Source organism: Megalopta genalis, chromosome 5 (genome assembly GCF_051020955.1).
Source record: "Megalopta genalis isolate 19385.01 chromosome 5, iyMegGena1_principal, whole genome shotgun sequence".
NCBI classification, from domain to species: domain Eukaryota; kingdom Metazoa; phylum Arthropoda; class Insecta; order Hymenoptera; family Halictidae; genus Megalopta; species Megalopta genalis.
Window position 1 is genome coordinate 27947969 of NC_135017.1, and position 19730 is coordinate 27967698.

Sequence of the window (19730 nt, forward strand, 5' to 3'; positions counted from 1 at the left end):
GTAACGTTTTTAGTTTTCGTATAGTACATGCTGAAAATCGCACGCTCTTACAAAACCTCGTGTTTTTTGAAAACTAGGGATGATAGAGCAATTCGGTTTTCGAATTCGCGTTTGGGAATTGTCGCTCTGCAAGATTCACTCAGCGGTTATTAAAAGGCAAAAAGAGTGTTGGACAGTTAATTGAAGGTAATTAATTGTATAATAATAAAGATAATAATAAAGTCAATTAATTGAAAGCGCGTTAATTTAAAAATCGATGTCATCGCCAAAATGATAACTTTTCTAAATTCGTATGTTCTAATAGATCAAAAAGTTAAGAAGAAAACACTCACCCAAGCGAAAAATGTGGACTATGTACCTCATAAACCAGCTAGTCATAAAACAAGCATCCAACCAAAGTACCATAAATCAAACAGTCTATATGATTCATCTTGTGTAAAATCGCCGATTCAATATCGCAAGGTACAATTTTGTGATTGATATGTAACTTAAATGATCTGAAAAGTATACTGAAGTATATTTTGAAATTATGCAATAATAATATGCAATAAAGTTCTAAAAATGTATTTCTTTTTCAACAAACACAAAATATAAAATGGAGTCATCTGCAATGATATATTTATAGAACCATGGTATTTTAATTGTGACAAAATTTAATTCAATTATGGCAAAAGGAATACTTAAGTATACTTATTCAGATAATGCAGGCTGCATGCATTTTAAGATACTACTGAATTGTTCTTCATAAACAAAAAATTGAATCCGCTAATCTTTGTCTTAGACACCTTACGCTCAAATGCCAGGGCTTATTAAAGATGCGATAGCGCAGCCGCAAGTATTAAATTCCGACCCACAAAGTTTTTTCGAATCTTCCTTGTGGAGAAAAGAGAAATTAATTTGTTTGGCCAAAATGAGAAAATCTTATGGAGATGAATCAATGGTATTATGCAACACGACTGATAAAATGTTAAAGCTGATAAATGAGAAACAGATTGTCGTCATTACAAATTTTTTAATTACAGGCACACTATATACAGAGTGCAGAGAACAGTAATATAGGTTCTTCTGCGACTTTCACTAGAAGCACCACGGTGGATTCAGACTCACCGAAATGCAACAAAACGTATGTTGTAAACCAGCAATTACAAGGTAATAAATTAAGATATACAGGGTGTCCCACAATTATTTTAACAGCCGAGAATGAGGGCTAGCTGAGGTCATTTGAAGTAATTTTTTCCTTTGCGAAAATGCAATCTGCGGTTTTGTTTACGAGTTATTAACGGAAAACACTGACCAATGAGAGGCGACGGTGCGAGAGAGAGAGAGAGAGAGAGAGAGAGAGAGAGAGAGAGAGAGAGTCCGCGAGAGAGCCCGCAGCACGAGGCTTTGACAGATGGTCGGGACGGACTCAAGCCGTGTTCGAAATATTGAACAAATCACGAAGCGAGAACTTTCCGGATTTTTGTTTACTACATAACAGTGATATTTTTAAGAAAAACGCTGTTCACATTTACTTTAGAACGTCTGAAGAATATTTACTAATTTTTCGGACCCGAAATAATAAGTAATTTAACCGTGACGGCCGTTTTAATTTTCTAGTGTGCATGACACCTCGTGTGTAACATATGAAATTTTTAAGCAAGGCGTACAGTGAAGATTAACAAAGTACGTAAATGATATTTTACGTTAATGATATTTTATTTAAATAATTCCGTGTCCGAACACAGTTCAACGAATTATTCGCAAAGCTAATTTAATAAATAATAATCGTGTTAAAGAACGTAAGGGATATGTTTGTTAGAGAAATATGAAGAATATTATCAATAACCTTGACATGACCTTGATATGACATTACATGACCTTGACATAACCTTGAGATGTCCTTGACATGACCTTGACATGACCTTTAAATCATTCGTTGAACTGTGTTCGGACACGGAATTATTTAAATTAAAATATCATTTACGTACTTTGTTAATCTTCACTGTACACCTTGCTTAAAAATTTCACATGTTGACCTTGACATGACCTTGACATATCAAGGTTATATCAAGGTCATATCAAGGTCATGTCAAGATTATGTCAAGGTTATTGATAATATTGTTCGTATTTCTCTAACAAAGATATCCCTTACGTCCTTTAATACGATTATTATTTATTAAATTAGCTTTGCGAATAATTCGTTGAACTGTGTTCGGACACGGAATTATTTAAATAAAATATCATTAACGTAAAATATCATTTACGTACTTTGTTAATCTTCACTGTACGCCTTGCTTAAAAATTTCATATGTTACACACGAGGTGTCATGCACACTAGAAAATTAAAACGGCCGTCACGGTTAAATTACTTATTATTTCGGGTCCGAAAAATTAGTAAATATTCTTCAGACGTTCTAAAGTAAAGGTGAACAGTGTTTTTCTTAAAAATATCACTGTTACGTAGTAAAAAAAAATCCGGAAAGTTCTCACTTTGTGATTTGTTCAATACTTCGAACGCGGCTCGAGTCCGTCCCGACCATCTGTCAAAGCCTCGTGCTGCGGACTCTCTCTCTCGCACCGTCACCTCTCATTGGCCAGTGTTTTTCGTTAATAACTAATATATATTATATAATAATTAATTATATATAGACGGTAAAAAATATAGCCTTTACAAATATTAATAATCAAATGATTAACTATAGAAGCAGAAACCAACCGCGAAGGATGTACAGCAGGGTCCGAAGATATAGACATTTCCACGGATACTAATTTACAAGTCCTAAAGGACGCTTTAGATCGTGCTACAAACATTGTACGAAGTGCGTCTCCGAATTCTGATGTATCTTGTCTATCCCCATTCAAAAATCACGAGAACTTTGAAGTCTCTTTAAATGACAGTCCAGCTTCCCGAGCCATGTTCGAAGATCTGTACAATTTGCAAAACTACGACGATAATGAAGAAATTAAAACTATTGAGAAGACAACGCCGGATGATGAGTTTTTATTTAGAACGGAGGCTAGTAGCAAAATGACAACAGACGATGATGAAATAGTAAGGAAACCTGAAACCGATGTTAATGTCAACACCAACAATGAAAGTCAGACGCATACATCCAATGCAACGTTCACCCGAAATTTTGTTTGCGAGTCCATCCTTGAAGTGTCGAGCGAATTAAATAACTCTTCTAACGACATAAAAGCAGACAAGACGTATGAGAAAGTACGTACCAAAGAGAAAGATTTAGAAAAATCCTCGGAAAATGTATATAGTTCCTCAAAAATTGAACCAAGTAGCTTTATGAGACAAAAACGTCCAGAGAGAAGTGAAAAAAAATCCATAGAAACGAATCTTGATTTATTATTCCTGAACGACACGGCAAAGGCTAAAAATTGCAATTCGTGTTGCCAAAGTGCTTTACCAAGGCGACGTTCTTTGCCTGCGGCGTTGAGTCAATTAAGTCTATTCAATAACTCAGCGCTGGGCAAGCTACCTATACGCAGAGGGGTAAGCATTTAATCATGGATTAATTTCTTATTAGTAATAAATATATCAAGCTGATAAATCTAAACTGGTCTGGTTTAGATTTAGATATTAAATTTATAATAATATTTTAGATATTAAATACAGATTTTTTTTTTACTTTGCATACAATTATTTTCTCACAGGATCTTCCAGACAATACCGTTGAAGATTTATATATAGATGACGAATTCGGCGACACTTTAAATATTAACATGATGTTGATGTCAACTGAAGATAATTTCCTGTTAGAATTAGATAGAAACGAATAATTATAATTTTGATTACAATAATTTATTTAATTCTAGTATTAAAAAAATACAATAAATGTATTTTATGTTCATATCATAAACATTGATATAGTAGCCATAAATAGTACTATAATAGTATATAGTAGCAGTATTCTATAAGATTTAAAATGTATCAACATCTTTTTGTAAACCTTAAATATATATAATAAATAACATGATTTGTACGAAAATTATCTGATAACAAAAATAAACGTCTTTAATATAAATGCTTAATTATAATTAATTTGTACATGTACTTAAATATGTATAAATGAAACGTTTTGAATAGTAAATATAATTTTTAATGTGCAAAGGGAAATATTGTATTTGCAATATTAATAGTACATAATATTGACATTAAAAAAAGTACTATTAAAGCTGAATGAAATTACTTGTCTTTCATTCTTTTTCCTTTATGAAAATGTATTTTAAGTAGTAAATTCAATTAAATTGCTAGACCAAACACTGAGACAATACAATACATTGTCTTGTTTTCCCAACGAACGGTACAGCTACCATCAGTAGCATTATCCCAAAAACAGGAGCTTGCAGTGTGCAAACCAGCACCATTCTTTTGCATAATAACACAATTTACTGAAAGCATTTTCATTAATATTGAACAAAGAAATAACAATAGAAATTTAATAATATTTCATTAAATAAAATCTCACCTATATATTTATAAGGCTTTTGTAATTTTGTAAGATTTCCCAAGCATGCTTCAACGACATTAGATGTCCATTGATTTACTTTATTATGTTGATAAGCATTTCCACCAATAGACACTTCAATTACTTCCTTGATGATTTTGCTGACATCGTCTACCACAAACTGGGTCTGAAATAATGACAAATAAATAGAATTATATTAAGTTATAATATTCTTGAACTAAACGCTACTAATAATTTATATACTGCAAGAATAAGTTTTGTATAGATAATTATTACATGAAACAAATGTATTTCACACTTGAAAATTAATGAACAAAGTTCAAGAAATGTTTACTAACCTCTTCTTGCATATCTTCCATCATCTTGATAAATTTTTAATAAATAACACACGAGCAAGAACAATCCTTACATCAACTGAAAAATAATGAATACCTTAAATCAAAACATAATTATTATTATTATGACGTTACATTAAATCTTACAATGTTGGATGAAATTATGAAAGTAGAAAAAGTACATTTTACATATGTAGTATGTTATCCATAGAGTGAACAGAAAATTTTAACAAACAAGTCGTTCTAAGAACGAAAATACAAGCTGGTTCTAATTTAACATGATTATAAGATGATAATAACACATTTTTAGATAAATTGTTATTTTAACATTCCCATATTATACCATCATTATTTATATTATGCCATCAGAAAACGTATAATTTGCAACTTATGCTTCGCATAAACGGTTTTGTTTTTCATTGCTTCGTGATATTCATTTGACGTATTAACGAAATGATAATATAAACAAAAATAGTATAAAGATACAGATTCGAAGGGTTTTATTAAAAATGTATTAAATTGTATTAATAATTACCATTACACAATTTTGAATACGTGATAAATAAATAAATATATATACATACAAGTATATGAACATAAGTATACTAATAATGATAATATATAAATTTATAAATTAATCAATAAATGCTAAAAAATACAAATACATCTTCTTCTAATATCTACTTTTTCATACCTTACGTGTTCTTGGTCATGAAAATACCGGTACGAATAAATTAGTCTATAACTCTTTTCATGCCTGACACATTAAATTATTAACAAAACTTCCATCCCAGTAACACCTTCAATTCAATGCAAATTGCACATGTATGTATGTAGGTATGTATATATATACATCATATAGTGAATTTAACACTGTTGCCAACAGTAAAAATTGACCATCATTATTTCATCATTGATTGACGCTAGTGATGTTCTATTTTCTTTATAGAATCGATTCTGAATCGAATCATGAGAATTTATTCACCGAAAAAATCGACATCAACAAATCGATTTTGCAAGAATTGATCCAAACTTTTTGTTTCCAATATACACATTAGAAGTATAGCTTTTCTAACAAACTTGTAATTAAAATAATAATACATATGTATAATACCTGGAGGCATCATGTATTACTGCCGAGATAAAACCACTTTATAAAAAGAGATAGTTTTCTTTCTTCATAAATATAACTTACAAACTTGTGCACGCATGTGCACTTGAATATAGAGTTCTATGACTATATTCGTGGTTGTAATTTGTATGCATGTCATATGTACATGTAGAAAAATACCGAGTAACTGGAGTTTTCTGTATGCTTACTTGATGTATTTTCATTTCTAATATTTTGATTTATACATAATATCGAAAGCATTGTTTGGATGAATTTTGAATAAAATGTATGCACATAACTTACAATCAATTGTTTAAGAAACGTTCATTCTTCATTAAAGTATGTTCATTTGGATTTAAAACAAAGATATTGTACAAATCCGATGATGAATAGAGTGGAAACAAATTAAACGATAATAATAAAATAACTAAAATTATTACATAATAAACAGAAATTTGTGTAAAAGATATTGTGCCAATCATTCTGCTAATCAAATGTTGTGTCAAGTTCAGCGTTCGACTCAAATGGTTACAAAATTCTTAGGAAATATAAAATCTCATAACAAGCTACATGTCAACATTGTACGAAATTTCTATAATTCAAGTGGAGCCGTTAATTTTTTTTTACAAAATATACGTAAACGGCGCAATGATTTTTCTAATATAGTGTACAAAAGATATGAAGACAATGATGATCCCGAAACAACAGTGACTATTAAATCAATCTTATTCCCTAATGAACCACCTGCAAAACATCATTTTCTCAAATTTTATTTTTCGGATTTTTGGGCACACATGAAAAAAGAATATAGAAAATATACTGAAAAGAAGTTATATAACGACAATCTGATGCTTGGTGCTGAAATAGCATGTGCTCTATTTATTCTAAGGAACAAGGGAAGAGTAAAGATCTACAATAATGATGAATGGATTGAGAAAACTGAAAGATACAAGAAACCTGATTTGGTACCAGACTTTCATGATCCTGACTTTATTTTGGAAGCAATAGATTTAAAGGGATATCCCATATTATATGAAAACATAGAAAACATATGCAATCTTTTACAACTCCGGTGGCTGAACCTCGGTGGATGTAGTACTATTGATGACTGGACTGTGGACAAAATATCTGCAGAGTTCCCAGCTGTAGAGCACCTTGACATATCAGATTGCATAAATGTATCACCAAAAGGATTACAAGCATTATACAAAATGCCAAATTTAAAGAAATTAATTGTCACAGATTTCCAAAACTCTGCAGAACTTGAGCTGACCTGTCTTATGCTAGAAGATATTAATCCATACTTAAAATGTGAAATAATAAAGGTAGAAATGGAACTTCTAGAAGATAACTGATATGTACAGTAGTAAAAGTAATTTTTAAAAATATTGGGACATATTTATAAAACATAAGTTATTTTTTGATGCAACTAGGTGTCTCTTGTCAATTTATTTTTTTCCCTCCGTCTTTTCACATAATATAGTTCTGCTTTATTTGTGATTCCATAGGTTTTAATATTTTCTCTTTCATCTGTTAATTTCACATTTTCAAAACATAAATGATATTTTCTCCACACACGTTTCCAACTTATTATTTGCTTCACATTCTCTCTTTTCAATGATAATGTTGTATGTCGTTTGATAGCTTTCTTAAGGTCTAAGACTGTAGTATTATGTGGTGGTACCTAAATGTAAATAAAGTATCACATATTATATCAATGTTATTTTATAATCTAAGAAAAACCAGATATAACAATTACAAAAGATGTGTTACCACAATTCCAAGTTTTGGCAATTCTCCGCGGTTTAGATATATAGTTATTGCTTGCCCTTGCGCAACTGCCATTTGGGCTTTAAGTTCTTCAATTGTCACATCCATTGGTAAACCATGAAGAAGCGGATCACTTTCAGTTACATTATTAATCGCTTCTTTAGTTAGTTTCACTAGTTCTTCATGATCGAGTTCTGAATTCTTATTTACTGTTTCTTCTTTTTTAAATATATTGTCACATTCTTCTGGACTTTCTGATTTGGTATCCTTAATTGTACTCTGCATTTTAGTCCTGCTTTGTATAATTATATACGCTGCAGGAAGAGCTAATACTAGCAAAAAATATGAAATAACAAATACATAATAACATTACACTTGGCTTCACGTAACATAAATACAACATACATAATATGTTTCTGTATGTATAATAACAAATCTTAAATACATACTTATATATACAGCCGGTCAGCCAAGTCTGTTTCGACCAAATACATGTAAAGCACTTGATAGTACACTTTGCGAGGAAATTTATTTGAATTTGGTGCGAAGTCTCTGCTGAAAGGACACTCTACTCGGTATGTGGCGCCTGACACATGGCGTTGTCAAATTAGTGACAAATCTTTGTGGAACTTGTAGCAAAACGTATTGTTTGAAGAGGGCAGGTCGGTCGCACTCATGTAGCAGCGCTATAAGATTTAGCCTGGATTTGGTCCATATTTGGCATGAACAAGGCGTTGGTGCCAAATCCGGCGTGAAATGTGGAAACGGATGGTTCGATATTTGACATAAGAGCGTACGGTCAGATTCATGTCAAATTCAGAACAAATTTCTTACCGGCTATATACACATTGACTGTCTCGATCCCTCGAAATTCACGCATGCGCAGTTGATGTAGTATTACCTCTTTAACGTTGCGTTTGGTGATCTCTCTGGCATCGCGTATTCTATCCCCACATTTCCACTGCGCACTCGATCATGCGCAGATTTTTAAAAAAGGAAAATGATCAGCAAGAAAGACGGAACCAAAGCAAACGAAGTGTCATATAGGTATGTATAAATGTTCACGCGATAGATAATACATATAGCTTATTTTACTTTATTGTTCGATCTGCCCATACCTTGTCTCATACATATTATGCCCTCTTGCTCGTTATACATATTATGCCCTCGTGCTCAAGCAAGCACTATCGCATCTGCGAGACGTTAGCCAATCATAGTAAAGATAATTTTTCTTCGACCTCCTTAATGTCGTGCTGTGTTTTCCGAACTATGAGTCGTTGAAGAGGCAAAACTGCACATTTATTAGTGCATTGAGGGCGCGGTTGTCACCGATCAATCTCGGTTGCATTTGTATGTATGCAGTTCATTCTGCAATCCGTGAGGTATAGTGTGCTGACCCTTCGTACATATCGTGTTATTTTACAGCAACATTTGTTGAAGCGCGGTGATCGTTAGTTATAACGATCGAACGCAACGAGCTGGACATCGTGCCGAAAGCGTACTGATATTTACATCGAAAGAGGATTCATATCAAAACATTCACCAAGATGACGGTCATCACAAAGGCCATTAGCGACAAGAGGACGGACAAAATGGAACAACCGTTGTTTGTCGAAGAAAACGCAACGGTTAGCATTATTTATTTATTTTTACCGAGTTTCATGTTAATATGTCATTTATAATCTTAAATACAGAAATTCATTACAGGCCACCATAATTTGTGAGTCGTGTAATGTTTGTTTTTTTTTTTTTTTGTAAATAAACTCTCCATTTGTTATTATTTGGCGAGTCAAATTGTTGATTTTACTAAATGTATTTATCAATAAATTTATTAGTACATACGCAGTACTAGTCTTTTTGCTTTGTGGGAACTGCGCATATGATACATAATTTGATAATGGGCAGTAGGAGGTTGTATGTATCTCTTTGCACGATAATCTATACATGTTATCACAGTTACGAGACTGTACATGTACACGACGATATCTAAACAAATATTGTAAATGTGAAATATATCTATAATATTTTTATATAGATAAGCATATTTTTTTTATTGAAATATCTTTATTTATTGTATTTTACGATTTGTGTTTTCGAATATAAGATAATAAACATTAAAACAAATTTGACGTTTATTATATTATTGGGAATGAACTCTTAATTTTTTTTAATTATGTAATATTTAATTGATGTAGAATATATATATGTGAAAGAAAAGATAACTTTTTTTTTTGTGAACTTTTTTACTAAAGTTATGTTATAAAAATTGGTGTAAAAATAATACGTTTATATGTTATTTGATGAATTGAAAAATAAATCTATATTCTTAAACAGGAAGATACAAAAACAGACCCAGAAGCACAAGTTCCAAAAAATGATGCAGTAGGACGTTACTTGCTTACCTTCTCCAGAAGAAACATACGTTGCATTCATGTCACAGCAACGTTTTCGCTGTTTCTTATTGGATTCATGGTTCTAATGACTGGTATTGTGGGAGGTGTGTGCATATATAAACAATTTGCTAAAACGCAATTGCACAGATTCAGGACAGGATGGTATAGCATTCCGTATGATAGTTCGAACAAAGCACCATGTAACAATAGTGGAGTTCATCAAGGATTACTGGCAGACCCTGCATTGCTCAAAAGTCTAACAAGAGTATCAGATCAAGATATGGATGGTGACAACCATAAAAGTAATGTCTTTAAGGAGCGATTTGAACTTGATTTGGAGAATGGAGATTATGAAGATATTGATGTTCCTGATTTTCGTGGACGTCAAGGGCGGTTTATCCATGATTTTAACATTGTATGTAGGATAAATTATATTATTTTCAAAAATTGTTAATGGTATTCTTTTTTAATAAATATGCATATTTTATATATACTGCAGAACAAAACTGGGATCATTGACACTGTTAGGCAATGTTGCTTTGTGATGCCATTAAATCGTCAAAGTGTATTGCCACCACGTAATATGTATGATCTTCTCAGTAAAATGTACAGTGGTAAGTTTTTTTTATATTCTATGAAATTATGACCTTCTAATTTAAAAATATTTCTGTATAGTCTTTTAGCACAATAGGTAAGTATACAATCCAATTCGTTATTTTCGAATTTGCATCCAATATGTTACTATTTAGAGCTTTTTTGTCACCAATTATTGTTAAATTAAAAATTATAAAACTTAATTGAATCAAATTGAACGAGGTATTCTAAACAACATACAGATTTTGTTTCTGACTGCTATAACCATATTGACTGTTTAAAATTTCTCTTAATATCTTCCTCTTCCTTATTTTTACCAATTAGGAAAAAGTAACATCAATGTATTTTCAACCATATTTATAATCGCTTTTACAGGTTATTATGATGTAGATACAAAAGTTATCAAAGAAACAATGAAAGTAGTGAAACCACCAATTACTGATTTGTCCCTTGTTGGAACATATATAGCTCGTGAATGTCAAGATTTTCCGAAGTATATGTTAACGAAAGTAAATATGAGTAGCTCGAATGGTAATTATTATATCCAATGTTATAAAATTATTAAATAATATTTAATATAAGATTAATTTGTTCATTTTATATTGCAGTTTTCAAGCGCAGCGTATCAAATGGTGTATTCGGACTATTTGCAGGGAAGAGTATTATAGAATTAAATATTTTAAACATAGATGAGATTGAAGAATATAACAAAAGCTCAAAAAATTGAACAAAAGGAATTTATAATGATTCATAATAGAATATTTAATACCAGTAGATCAATGTATAAAAATATTATCCAGCTCAGCAAACTTAGGTAAATTCTCCATGAATATCCGAAAAATAATTTCTATTCTTGTCATTTGCTTTTTCTTTAAAGATTTGATGATCAAAGACTCAGTATTATTATATATGACTCAGTATCCTCATTCATAAACGTTTCCATATCAAGACATAAAAGCACTCATTCCTAAACATTTCACTGTCAAGGCAAGGAAATATTCATTTTTAAACGCATTTTAAGACATTGTTAAGTCTTCCCATCATTCCATATTTTAGCTTTGAATCAGTGGAGCTATAACAAAAATAAAACGTATTAATTAATGTATATGTAACTAATGTTTTATCAGAATTTAAATAGCTAACTAGTTATATGTGGCTGCTGTAATTAGAGATTTATTATGTTTAAAGCAAAACAGTAATTAAATTCCATGAAATGTTGATGGTGCTTATTAATAAGGTAGAAGTGTATTATCTTCTGTTTCTCTACTTCTTATGCATAAATCTTTTAATATGTAATTTTAGAGACATATAGAAGTACGTTTTGAAATTATTGTACACTCGAAACATAATTGCACTAACGAAACATAATTATCAATATGTGTACAAACTAGGATTCATTTGATTTTTTTAAATGTAATATTAACTCTACGAGTTTCATGAATTGTAAAATTTTTACTAAATCGAGATGTTTTTTATCGGTGTATTTGAAATCAATGATTATTTAAAGACTAATCACAGTACATACTTTCATACCATATCAGTACTGCTCATGAATAAATGTAATAACAGATTCTTTTTTGTTAGATAATAATAAATGTTGTATAACAATACATGTGATTTATTGAAGGAAATCTAACACTAAAATATGTACCGAAGATGATAAGATACGGATAATAAAGTTGCTGTGACCAAATTATTATTGTGGCGATTGAAAATTGAAGCATGTGATTGAGTGACACTATATTGAATTCCTTTTCCATGTTATAATATTCTTGCTGATGAATTCAACTTGGGTCATCACATTTTATCTACGAGTCTTTTATGATATGAAAGGAAGTGGGTATAGCGTTATTTTATCATATCTGCCTATTTGTATAACGTGTATATGCATGAACATTCACATTTTCAATACCATATTTGACAATTATTTTTTAATCTACTGAAGTAAATGTGCTTTACTCACTTTGTCTGTCGAAAAATATTTAAAAATGTCTTTTGAAATGAACCGTTTCATAAAGTTTGAGAAATCATTTCCTTTATTATAAAAAAGTGTTTGCCTACTGTTACGATGTATTTATTTGCCTATATGCATTGTTTAATATCATAATCACAATTATATTTTAATACATATTTCTTATTTTTTTATCCGTTCTAGAATTAATTATTTTTATTGTTTACTATAAATTTTGTATTCTGTAGCATAGAATACATACTATACTTATAATTATGTATAAGCAAAATACTTCGAAATAAATATTCACCCGTTTTTTTTTTAATATTTAGATATAAAATTAGTTTCTCATTCTTTATGATATACGTAGTAGTAGAACATTTAACCCTCATAATTTTATTATAGTTACATTGATTTAATTACACCAATTTATTATATGTATATGCATAGTGACGTATGCATATGTGATACCTCTTTATCTAAACTAATTTTCTGTAACCAATAATCGAAGTAATGAAACACTTTGTGTCAGAAATATTTATAATTAATTTTTCTTTGGAAATGAACATAATTAAAGTCAAACTTAAAAAATGTTTGAATGTTTCGAGGAATACTAACAATGATAATGTAATAGTATAGGTATATTATTACTATTGTTATTATCATCAATATTATCAATATTTTTAAGAATCTTAATGATGTTAGCAAAAGAACATTGAGTTATTCAATTTTGTAGAATAGTTTTCCCGTCAACTATTAAAATATGTTTTTTTGTTATTACCAAATTTGTATCTCGCAATTACAATGGTTCAATTTTTTGTCTGAACATTTTTCATAGGTGCTATGAAGCAAAAAAGTAATCAAATTACTTAGACTCCAATGGGCGTCATATGTAGTAAATCATATGGTTGCATGTTGTGTATTTTGTAGCCGTAGGAGAGGAATTGTAATGCAAACTTTATTGGTGAAATTGATAGTATCCACGTTTTTGTGGTAACATTTATAGCAAAAAGACTGAATAAAAAGATGCATTTCCTGATGAAATAATCATGTACATGAATAAAATAGTATGTACTGTGAACTGTAGTGTTAAGAAATAAATTATACAATCTACGTATGTTTTGTTATAAATTATTAACTTAATAAAACCTGAATTACATGATCCTGAATTACAAAATATTTTTGTATGCATACGCCACGAATGTATTTAAGCAACAAAGTTTAATCTCCGGGATTCAGTGATCAATCTTACGATTCATAACATCAACAAATACTATTTATTTTCGTTTCTTCTCCTGATACATATTTGTAACAAATATTTTAGAATCGTGCAAACAAAATTCAATCAAGAAACAAATTCTCGTCTTTCATATTTACTATTTTCCAATAACCATCCAAAATATCATGCAAAAATTCGAAATCCAAAATTACCGTATTATCATAATTCAAGAACAATTCTAGTCGGTTTTTGTCTCATCGTTAAACAGAAATGTATGCAATGTGCACGTTTGCAAGTATGTGTACACAATTGACTAGTAAGAAGAATAGTCGGATGTCGATAGAAATTTTGTTTTAAAGTACAATCCTCCACGAAATTTCGAACGAATTCCCGGATCGTTTTCCGGTCATTGGGAGTAACTTTTGAACGGGAAACGCAAGAAAATTTTGAACTCGTGTGGCGAGGTAAATTTGTCGGATTCTGCAGTGTTCGGGCATGCCTAGTGAGCACTGCTCGGAAACGTGCGGAACCGGAGGAAAGCCATTGGGTAGGGGTCCCGTTAAAATAAAACTTCGATTTTCTGCAGCCATGAACACCACCGCACAGGAATAATTCTTGGTGGTGGGCGCAATACCGTGTCGGCCAAGTCGGAGGAACGCGTTGCCTGCTGTTCAGTTAGTAGCCTTGCCGGCTGTTAGTGTTGTCAGTATCATCGTCGGGCGTAGTACTACGCACTGAAAACGCGAGGTATTGATTCACGGTGACTTGTGCAGCACCCAGGGTATAAAGGATCGATCCGTGCCGTCTTCGTTCTCTGTCCCTGAATTACAAGGTATAGATATCTAAAAGGTACACATATCTAAAACACGTGTTAATTCCGCGAACGGGCAGAGTTTTGATCGCCGAGTTGTGACCACACCGAGTTCGCAATAAATAGATCGTGTCCAAATAGCGGTCGTCGCGCGTAGCTTCACTTACCTACGGCTTACAGGATTATTGATCACGGGGAGCAGCCGTGGTTGCTCACGGGGACAAAAGGATATTCCGATGTTTCGCGTGGCCCACGAATAAAGAACGTTGTTACGCGACGCGCCACGTTTCTCGTCGAAACAAAAAGAGTGATTGCTCTGTAATCCTGTGCAAACTGCGAACAAAGAGATTGTTGGTGCACTGTGGTACGCGGATGCGCTAGATAACTGAAGATACTTCAGTGGCATTCGGGTGCTGGCTGATTGGTACCTAGTGCGACTTTGCAAATATCTCGTTGTATATTTCGGTTGATTCGAAAACGTTGAGCATTGTTATTTCCGAATACAAGTCATTCGTTCAGCGTAGTTGTCAGAAGTTGATGCTCGAAATTTACTTTGTTTCCGAGGATACGATTAAAAGTGAGTCGGCAAGGACTTCGGAACGAGTTTATTCAGCTGCATGGTTGCCTGTACGTTATCAAAATTCATCGTGACGTTTTCGACCGGTGTTTAAATCTGAAGTTGTGCGACTTGTGGAAGTGCAATGATTTTTCGTACACGTAAACTTTCAGCAGTGGAGGAGAAAATTTATTTTCGTACCTCGTGTAAGATTAGGTTGATGCACCTGAGATGCTCGTTGAATCACAATCTCGCGATAGCTATAGACAAATTTTTCAATGCCTTGTACAGTGAGAGAATAGCTTCTTCGTTGGTCGGCGAATATTGTTTGTCTTTTATTGTGGTGTAAAATCGGTGCGATGCTTGTGTTGTGTAATGTGTGTTGTAGCACCGTGAAGCCGATGCTTCGAGGAATGTAGTATTTTAACGCTATTATACGCGCTTACGTTATGTTGTTCGTGGTGATCGTTCGATTAGCACTTCTACCTACGAAAAATACCGAATGTTTAATGAAAATGATCTATTTTTAAATTTTTTAATATAAATTTCCATGTCGTGCTTCCGATGGCAACGTCTGACTCGACGTAATTCTGAAAACGATTCGTATACTTTTCAGTTCAATTCCTGGACATCAATTATTACTACTGGCATTGAAAGTTTTTCCTTTGCTGTACGTGCTTTGAAGTTCGCGTAACGCGCACCGAAATTCCGAAACACAAGAAATCCCGACAATTCCGAGGTATGACGAATTTATTATAACGATTTTTAGAAATCTGTTATTGGTGAAAACGACTGATCGCGGTGTCCCGTGTGTCCGTAAAATACAAAGTATTGATCGTTGGACCTCGTGCGGCTGCGAATTAAACAGATTAATCGCGTTATCTTACGTAATTTTGGGACGGGAGCAATGGCTCGCAAGGTGCACCATTCACGTGCCCGGTGATCATTTTTTTCCTCGTAAAAGATTATAGTACGAATTAATCCCTCGGAGAGACCGATGATCGTCGTGTCACGCATGAATTGTTCCATCTTCGAGACGTGGTAAATAACTGCAAAAATACACATAACGAGTAGTATATGTTACTGATTCAAAACGGTGATAGAGAATTGGGGATGAGAGTAGTGGAAGTTAATACAGCGAATGCCAAGGAGTGCAGATGCGGTTATGCCATTGCAACACCGCCCCTCATATGCTCGTAAAATATTAAAACGATGCATTTAAGGTGTTGTTTCTTCAAATAAAACTTTAACCCAGACTTGGACGAAATTTATTCCAATTAATAATTTCTAAAGAAGTATTTTAAATAACGTTACTTGATTATAAATGCATTTCAATTGTTGTTATATTCATTATTTGACCCAATAAGAGAATTTGAGACATGCCGAAAATGTGGGAATATAATAATTATTATAATAACTTTAGGACATTTTCAACTGACGTTAACAATAAACGTTAATGAACTTTGCAATCAGTTTTCGTATGTGTGCGTACTCGATGCAGGATATCGTGAATAAACAAAATCGTATTAGTCTAGAAATTAGAGATTGTCTGCATAAATTGCGAAATACAAACGCAACAATATTTGTAACTTCTTTAAATGTTTTTTATTTGATTTGTCCATTTTTTGCATAAAATCCAAACAAGTCTGCCAACCACGCATTGTCGATTCGCACGTTCTATTTGATGAATCATTCGATTTTCAATTTTAATACTTACAGATTCCATTCTTGAACACTAATTTCAAGAAATTAGAAACGGTAAAGCTTCGTTTTGCCTATTAATTTTTTTTTCTAATACTCCCGAAACGTTTTACAAAATTGTTAGTAAAATCCGCGGTTTAATTGTAAATAAACGTTATCTATGTTATGCATATTGCTCACAGTAGTACTTTGACGCAGATGTTCTTATTCAAAACGATGATGAATTCGATCAATGCAGTGTGGCTTCCGCTAACAGTAGCGAGTACTATGTGCTTTATGGCCATGCCAATGAATAACGCTCGGACGCATTTAACGGAAATTTTTCAGATATTGTTACTCAATACTTGAACGTGAATGTAATTCGTTCAGTTGAGTTGTAAGAGTTGAAACTGAAATATCGGATGTGTGCACCGAAACAACTTTGAAACAGCGAGAATGTGACTAACAATAAATAGAGTTGTCAACTGGCGATGTCGGCTTATCTTGTTGGTTGTATAATTAGTAGAAACAATGGGATTTATCCGAAAGAAGGAAATAAACTACTAACTATAATAATAATAATAATAATAAATAATTTCTTTTTCATAACAAAATAAACAAAATCTGAATCTGCAGTTATCAACATTTATTAATACATCTTTCAACATACAAAAACCGTAGAATTTTTAACTATTGCATATCCAAATGATATGAATTTAAAATGGGGACAGCGAGAATGTGACTAACAATAAATATAGTTGTCAACTGGCGATGTCGGCTTATCTTGTTGGTTGTATAATTAGTAGAAACAATGGGATTTATCCGAAAGAAGGAAATAAACTATTAATAATACTAATAATAATAATAATAATAATAATAATAATAATAAATAATTTCTTTTTCATAATAAAATAAACAAAATCTGAATCTGCAGTTTTCAACATTTATTAATACATCTTTCAACATACAAAAACCGTAAAATTTTTAACTATTGCATATCCAAATGATATGAATTTAAAAAGGGGATAATATAATTGAAAATTATACTGTTTTTATATATCGCGAGGGTATTCTAGTAAATGTAACAATCTTTAACTTGTTCATCTTGTTAGAAAAAGCCTCAGGAATATTTTGTTTTTGTTAAAACAACTTTATGGAAGGGTTATGTATAATAAATGCAGTCGGTTTATCATTATCTATTCAAGCTTGTAAACTTAATTAATAATATCGTTCGCAAAAATCTCGTGTGTTTGCTATAGTTTATCGGCGCACTAAAAAATACCAAATGTCCGAGATTCCACATCAGTTAAGGGGATGAACGTAGTGATATTATTTATTATTTCGATCGCAGAACTGTGTTGTGTACTGCGTGTCTCTTACCTAGGAACTACAATAGCGCAGTAGTCCGGTAGCACTTCATTAGAGATTCCTAGCTGCTACATAAGTCACGCGGAAGAAACAATTCTCGATCGTGAATGTCGTGAACGGAATGTTATGGGTAATCGGAGCAATGTAACAGCTATAATAATTGTTTTCGTGTTTTATCGACGAAACGAACTGTAGAAAATAGTGCCTATAGTTGGACTATGAAAGTTTGATAGAGTTCACGGTGCAACGAGATCCATACTAAATAAGAAGGGGGTTGCAATGGCACATGCAGCTGCTTTTACAGTCTGACGCTCACCACTTCCTCTGCGTTCTTCCTCCCCTCGGTTATTGTTTCTGGAGCTAATAATAGATTACTTGAAAATGTGTATTTCGCGAAAAAAATATTTCAGCGAAGAACAGAGTAGCACAGAGAAATGAGGAATCTTTAATTATCTATAACTTGCATGCTTGTTGGTATAATATTGTTTATAATAGAATAAATGCACCAGCATGCTTGTTGATATAATATTGTTTATAATAGAATAAATGCACCAGCATGCTTGTTGATATAATATTGTTTATAATAGAATAAATGCACCAGCATGCTTGTTGATATAATATTGTTTATAATAGAATAAATGCACCAGCATGCTTGCTGACGAAAGCACAAATTTTATACTGAATTGTTTAACTGCAATTTGTTGTCGCACAACGATGTTCAAGGTACTTTTATAGTTAACGTTGAAAAATATTTGCGTATAACGAAGCAACAGAATGTATGAAATTTTCTTAAACATTCGTGAAGGCATTGAAAAGAGTTGTTGATATAGATCTTACAGATCTTGACAAAAATCTTAGCTAGATATGCATGATTATGTTATAATTGTAATCATTAAAATAAGGGCTACACCGGGTACATTGTTACTTTTCTGTTACATGATACCGTGGGGATTTTGAAACTTGTCTAATTGTAAAACTGCCACTGACAAGAAATGTTTAATCGATGAAATGATATACGTACTGAATGAATGATACAGTCATATGGGCTCCAGGAAATACTCAATTACCTCCAGGTGTTACGAAAGTTTTCAAATTATAATTCACGTTAAAAGAACGTCAAGAGTATTACCAACACCTCGTCATATTACTTAATAACTTTCTATAATTTTCATCTTAATATTTTCTAACACTTTCTTTAATTATAGAACAATTAAATAAGCATCTTTTGAGAAACAATGTCTACTATATTGAAAATATATTAGAGAAATTGAGACCCTTTTTTTAGGAATCGGATATTACTATTTATTATTTTACTGTCTCAATACACATATGACACAATTTTCTATCATTAACGCATAGTACTGACATCACTCTCATTTCACCAAAATATTTTGGTTCTCTATTAGAAACAAATCGTGATTTTTAACTTCTATTAACAGCGCCTGTGAGTTGAATATTTGCTATATCTGTATATGCTAC

The 19730-nt window shown here is 32.0% G+C and overlaps 6 protein-coding genes and 1 long non-coding RNA gene across 25 annotated transcripts in view; 4 read left to right on the forward strand and 3 right to left on the reverse strand.

The window, feature by feature from the left end:
• LOC117222460 (uncharacterized) overlaps window positions 1-4019 on the forward strand; it is a 35586-nt gene extending 31567 nt beyond the window's left edge. For 7 of the 8 annotated variants that reach the window (XM_033474160.2, XM_033474163.2, XM_033474161.2 and 4 more), the window contains 5 exons: window positions 305-462; window positions 782-940; window positions 1023-1149; window positions 2685-3487; window positions 3649-4019. In XM_033474160.2, coding sequence (XP_033330051.2) covers window positions 305-462; window positions 782-940; window positions 1023-1149; window positions 2685-3487; window positions 3649-3774 — 1373 coding nt within the window. In that variant the 3' untranslated portion in view covers window positions 3775-4019. The remainder of the gene's footprint in view (window positions 1-304; window positions 463-781; window positions 941-1022; window positions 1150-2684; window positions 3488-3648) is intronic. The other variant, XM_033474164.2, reaches the window with a different exon arrangement.
• Window positions 3984-5651, reverse strand: Dlc90F (dynein light chain 90F). 3 transcript variants are annotated; one of them, XM_076522163.1, is made up of 4 exons: window positions 4946-4970; window positions 4802-4877; window positions 4464-4629; window positions 3984-4386 (listed from the first exon to the last, which is right to left on the reverse strand). In XM_076522163.1, the coding sequence occupies exons 2-4, from the start codon at window positions 4823-4825 to the stop codon at window positions 4238-4240; spliced, it is 339 nt and encodes a 112-aa protein (XP_076378278.1). In that variant the 5' UTR covers window positions 4826-4877; window positions 4946-4970; the 3' UTR covers window positions 3984-4237. The 3 variants fall into 3 exon arrangements, with proteins under 3 accessions (XP_076378278.1, XP_076378276.1, XP_076378277.1); XM_076522161.1 differs by lacking the exon at window positions 4946-4970 and adding an exon at window positions 5493-5651 and having other exon boundaries at window positions 4091-4386; XM_076522162.1 differs by lacking the exon at window positions 4946-4970 and adding an exon at window positions 5493-5647 and having other exon boundaries at window positions 4091-4386; window positions 4802-4895.
• A 379-nt stretch (window positions 5652-6030) lies between these two features.
• On the forward strand, window positions 6031-7338 carry LOC117222463 (distal membrane arm assembly component 2). Its single transcript, XM_033474174.2, has one exon. The coding sequence runs from the start codon at window positions 6404-6406 to the stop codon at window positions 7262-7264; it is 861 nt and encodes a 286-aa protein (XP_033330065.2). The 5' UTR covers window positions 6031-6403; the 3' UTR covers window positions 7265-7338.
• On the reverse strand, window positions 7323-8626 carry LOC117222464 (U11/U12 small nuclear ribonucleoprotein 25 kDa protein). The gene is made up of 4 exons (XM_033474175.2): window positions 8514-8626; window positions 8129-8379; window positions 7683-8011; window positions 7323-7593 (listed from the first exon to the last, which is right to left on the reverse strand). Exons 3-4 carry the CDS (start codon window positions 7962-7964, stop codon window positions 7339-7341), a joined length of 537 nt encoding a protein of 178 aa, XP_033330066.1. The 5' UTR covers window positions 7965-8011; window positions 8129-8379; window positions 8514-8626; the 3' UTR covers window positions 7323-7338.
• Window positions 8627-9022: 396 nt separating this feature from the next.
• LOC117222462 (integral membrane protein 2A) lies at window positions 9023-13734 on the forward strand. Of its 3 annotated transcripts, none has more exons than XR_013033475.1 (6): window positions 9023-9307; window positions 10014-10487; window positions 10572-10686; window positions 11042-11197; window positions 11275-11480; window positions 13456-13734. XR_013033475.1 is itself a non-coding variant. In XM_033474173.2 (5 exons), exons 1-5 carry the CDS (start codon window positions 9227-9229, stop codon window positions 11391-11393), a joined length of 945 nt encoding a protein of 314 aa, XP_033330064.1. In that variant the 5' UTR covers window positions 9023-9226; the 3' UTR covers window positions 11394-12362. The 3 variants fall into 3 exon arrangements, 1 of the variants encoding a protein (XP_033330064.1); XR_013033474.1 differs by lacking the exon at window positions 13456-13734 and adding an exon at window positions 12294-12362; XM_033474173.2 differs by lacking the exon at window positions 13456-13734 and having other exon boundaries at window positions 11275-12362.
• Window positions 13735-13871: 137 nt separating this feature from the next.
• Window positions 13872-16245, reverse strand: LOC117222466 (uncharacterized). The gene is made up of 2 exons (XR_013033476.1): window positions 16091-16245; window positions 13872-15689 (listed from the first exon to the last, which is right to left on the reverse strand). It is a non-coding gene; the product is annotated as an uncharacterized LOC117222466 (long non-coding RNA).
• Window positions 14405-19730, forward strand: part of LOC117222461 (long-chain fatty acid transport protein 4) — a 28898-nt gene continuing 23572 nt past the window's right edge. For 2 of the 8 annotated variants that reach the window (XM_076522154.1, XM_076522156.1), the window contains exons 1-2: window positions 14529-14668; window positions 15820-15942. The gene's annotated coding sequence lies outside the window, so the exon portion shown is untranslated. Of the gene's footprint in view, window positions 14669-15079; window positions 15275-15819; window positions 15943-19730 lie in introns of those variants that run through there. The other 6 variants (XM_076522155.1, XM_076522159.1, XM_076522160.1 and 3 more) reach the window with 6 other exon arrangements.

Coding starts and splice junctions, on each gene's coding strand:
- Dlc90F (XM_076522163.1), bottom strand. CDS start 4,825: ATGATGGAAGATATGCAAGAAGAG. Junction 4,630..4,801: donor TGGAAGATATGCAAGAAGAG/GTTAGTAAACAT, acceptor TCATTATTTCAG/ACCCAGTTTGTGGTAGACGA. Junction 4,387..4,463: donor AAAGCCTTATAAATATATAG/GTGAGATTTTAT, acceptor AAATGCTTTCAG/TAAATTGTGTTATTATGCAA.
- LOC117222463 (XM_033474174.2), top strand. CDS start 6,404: ATGTTGTGTCAAGTTCAGCGTTCGACTCAAATGGTTACAAAATTCTTA.
- LOC117222464 (XM_033474175.2), bottom strand. CDS start 7,964: ATGCAGAGTACAATTAAGGATACCAAATCAGAAAGTCCAGAAGAATGT. Junction 7,594..7,682: donor TGCCAAAACTTGGAATTGTG/GTAACACATCTT, acceptor ATTTACATTTAG/GTACCACCACATAATACTAC.
- LOC117222462 (XM_033474173.2), top strand. CDS start 9,227: ATGACGGTCATCACAAAGGCCATTAGCGACAAGAGGACGGACAAAATG. Junction 10,687..11,041: donor TCTCAGTAAAATGTACAGTG/GTAAGTTTTTTT, acceptor TCGCTTTTACAG/GTTATTATGATGTAGATACA. Junction 11,198..11,274: donor AAATATGAGTAGCTCGAATG/GTAATTATTATA, acceptor TTTATATTGCAG/TTTTCAAGCGCAGCGTATCA.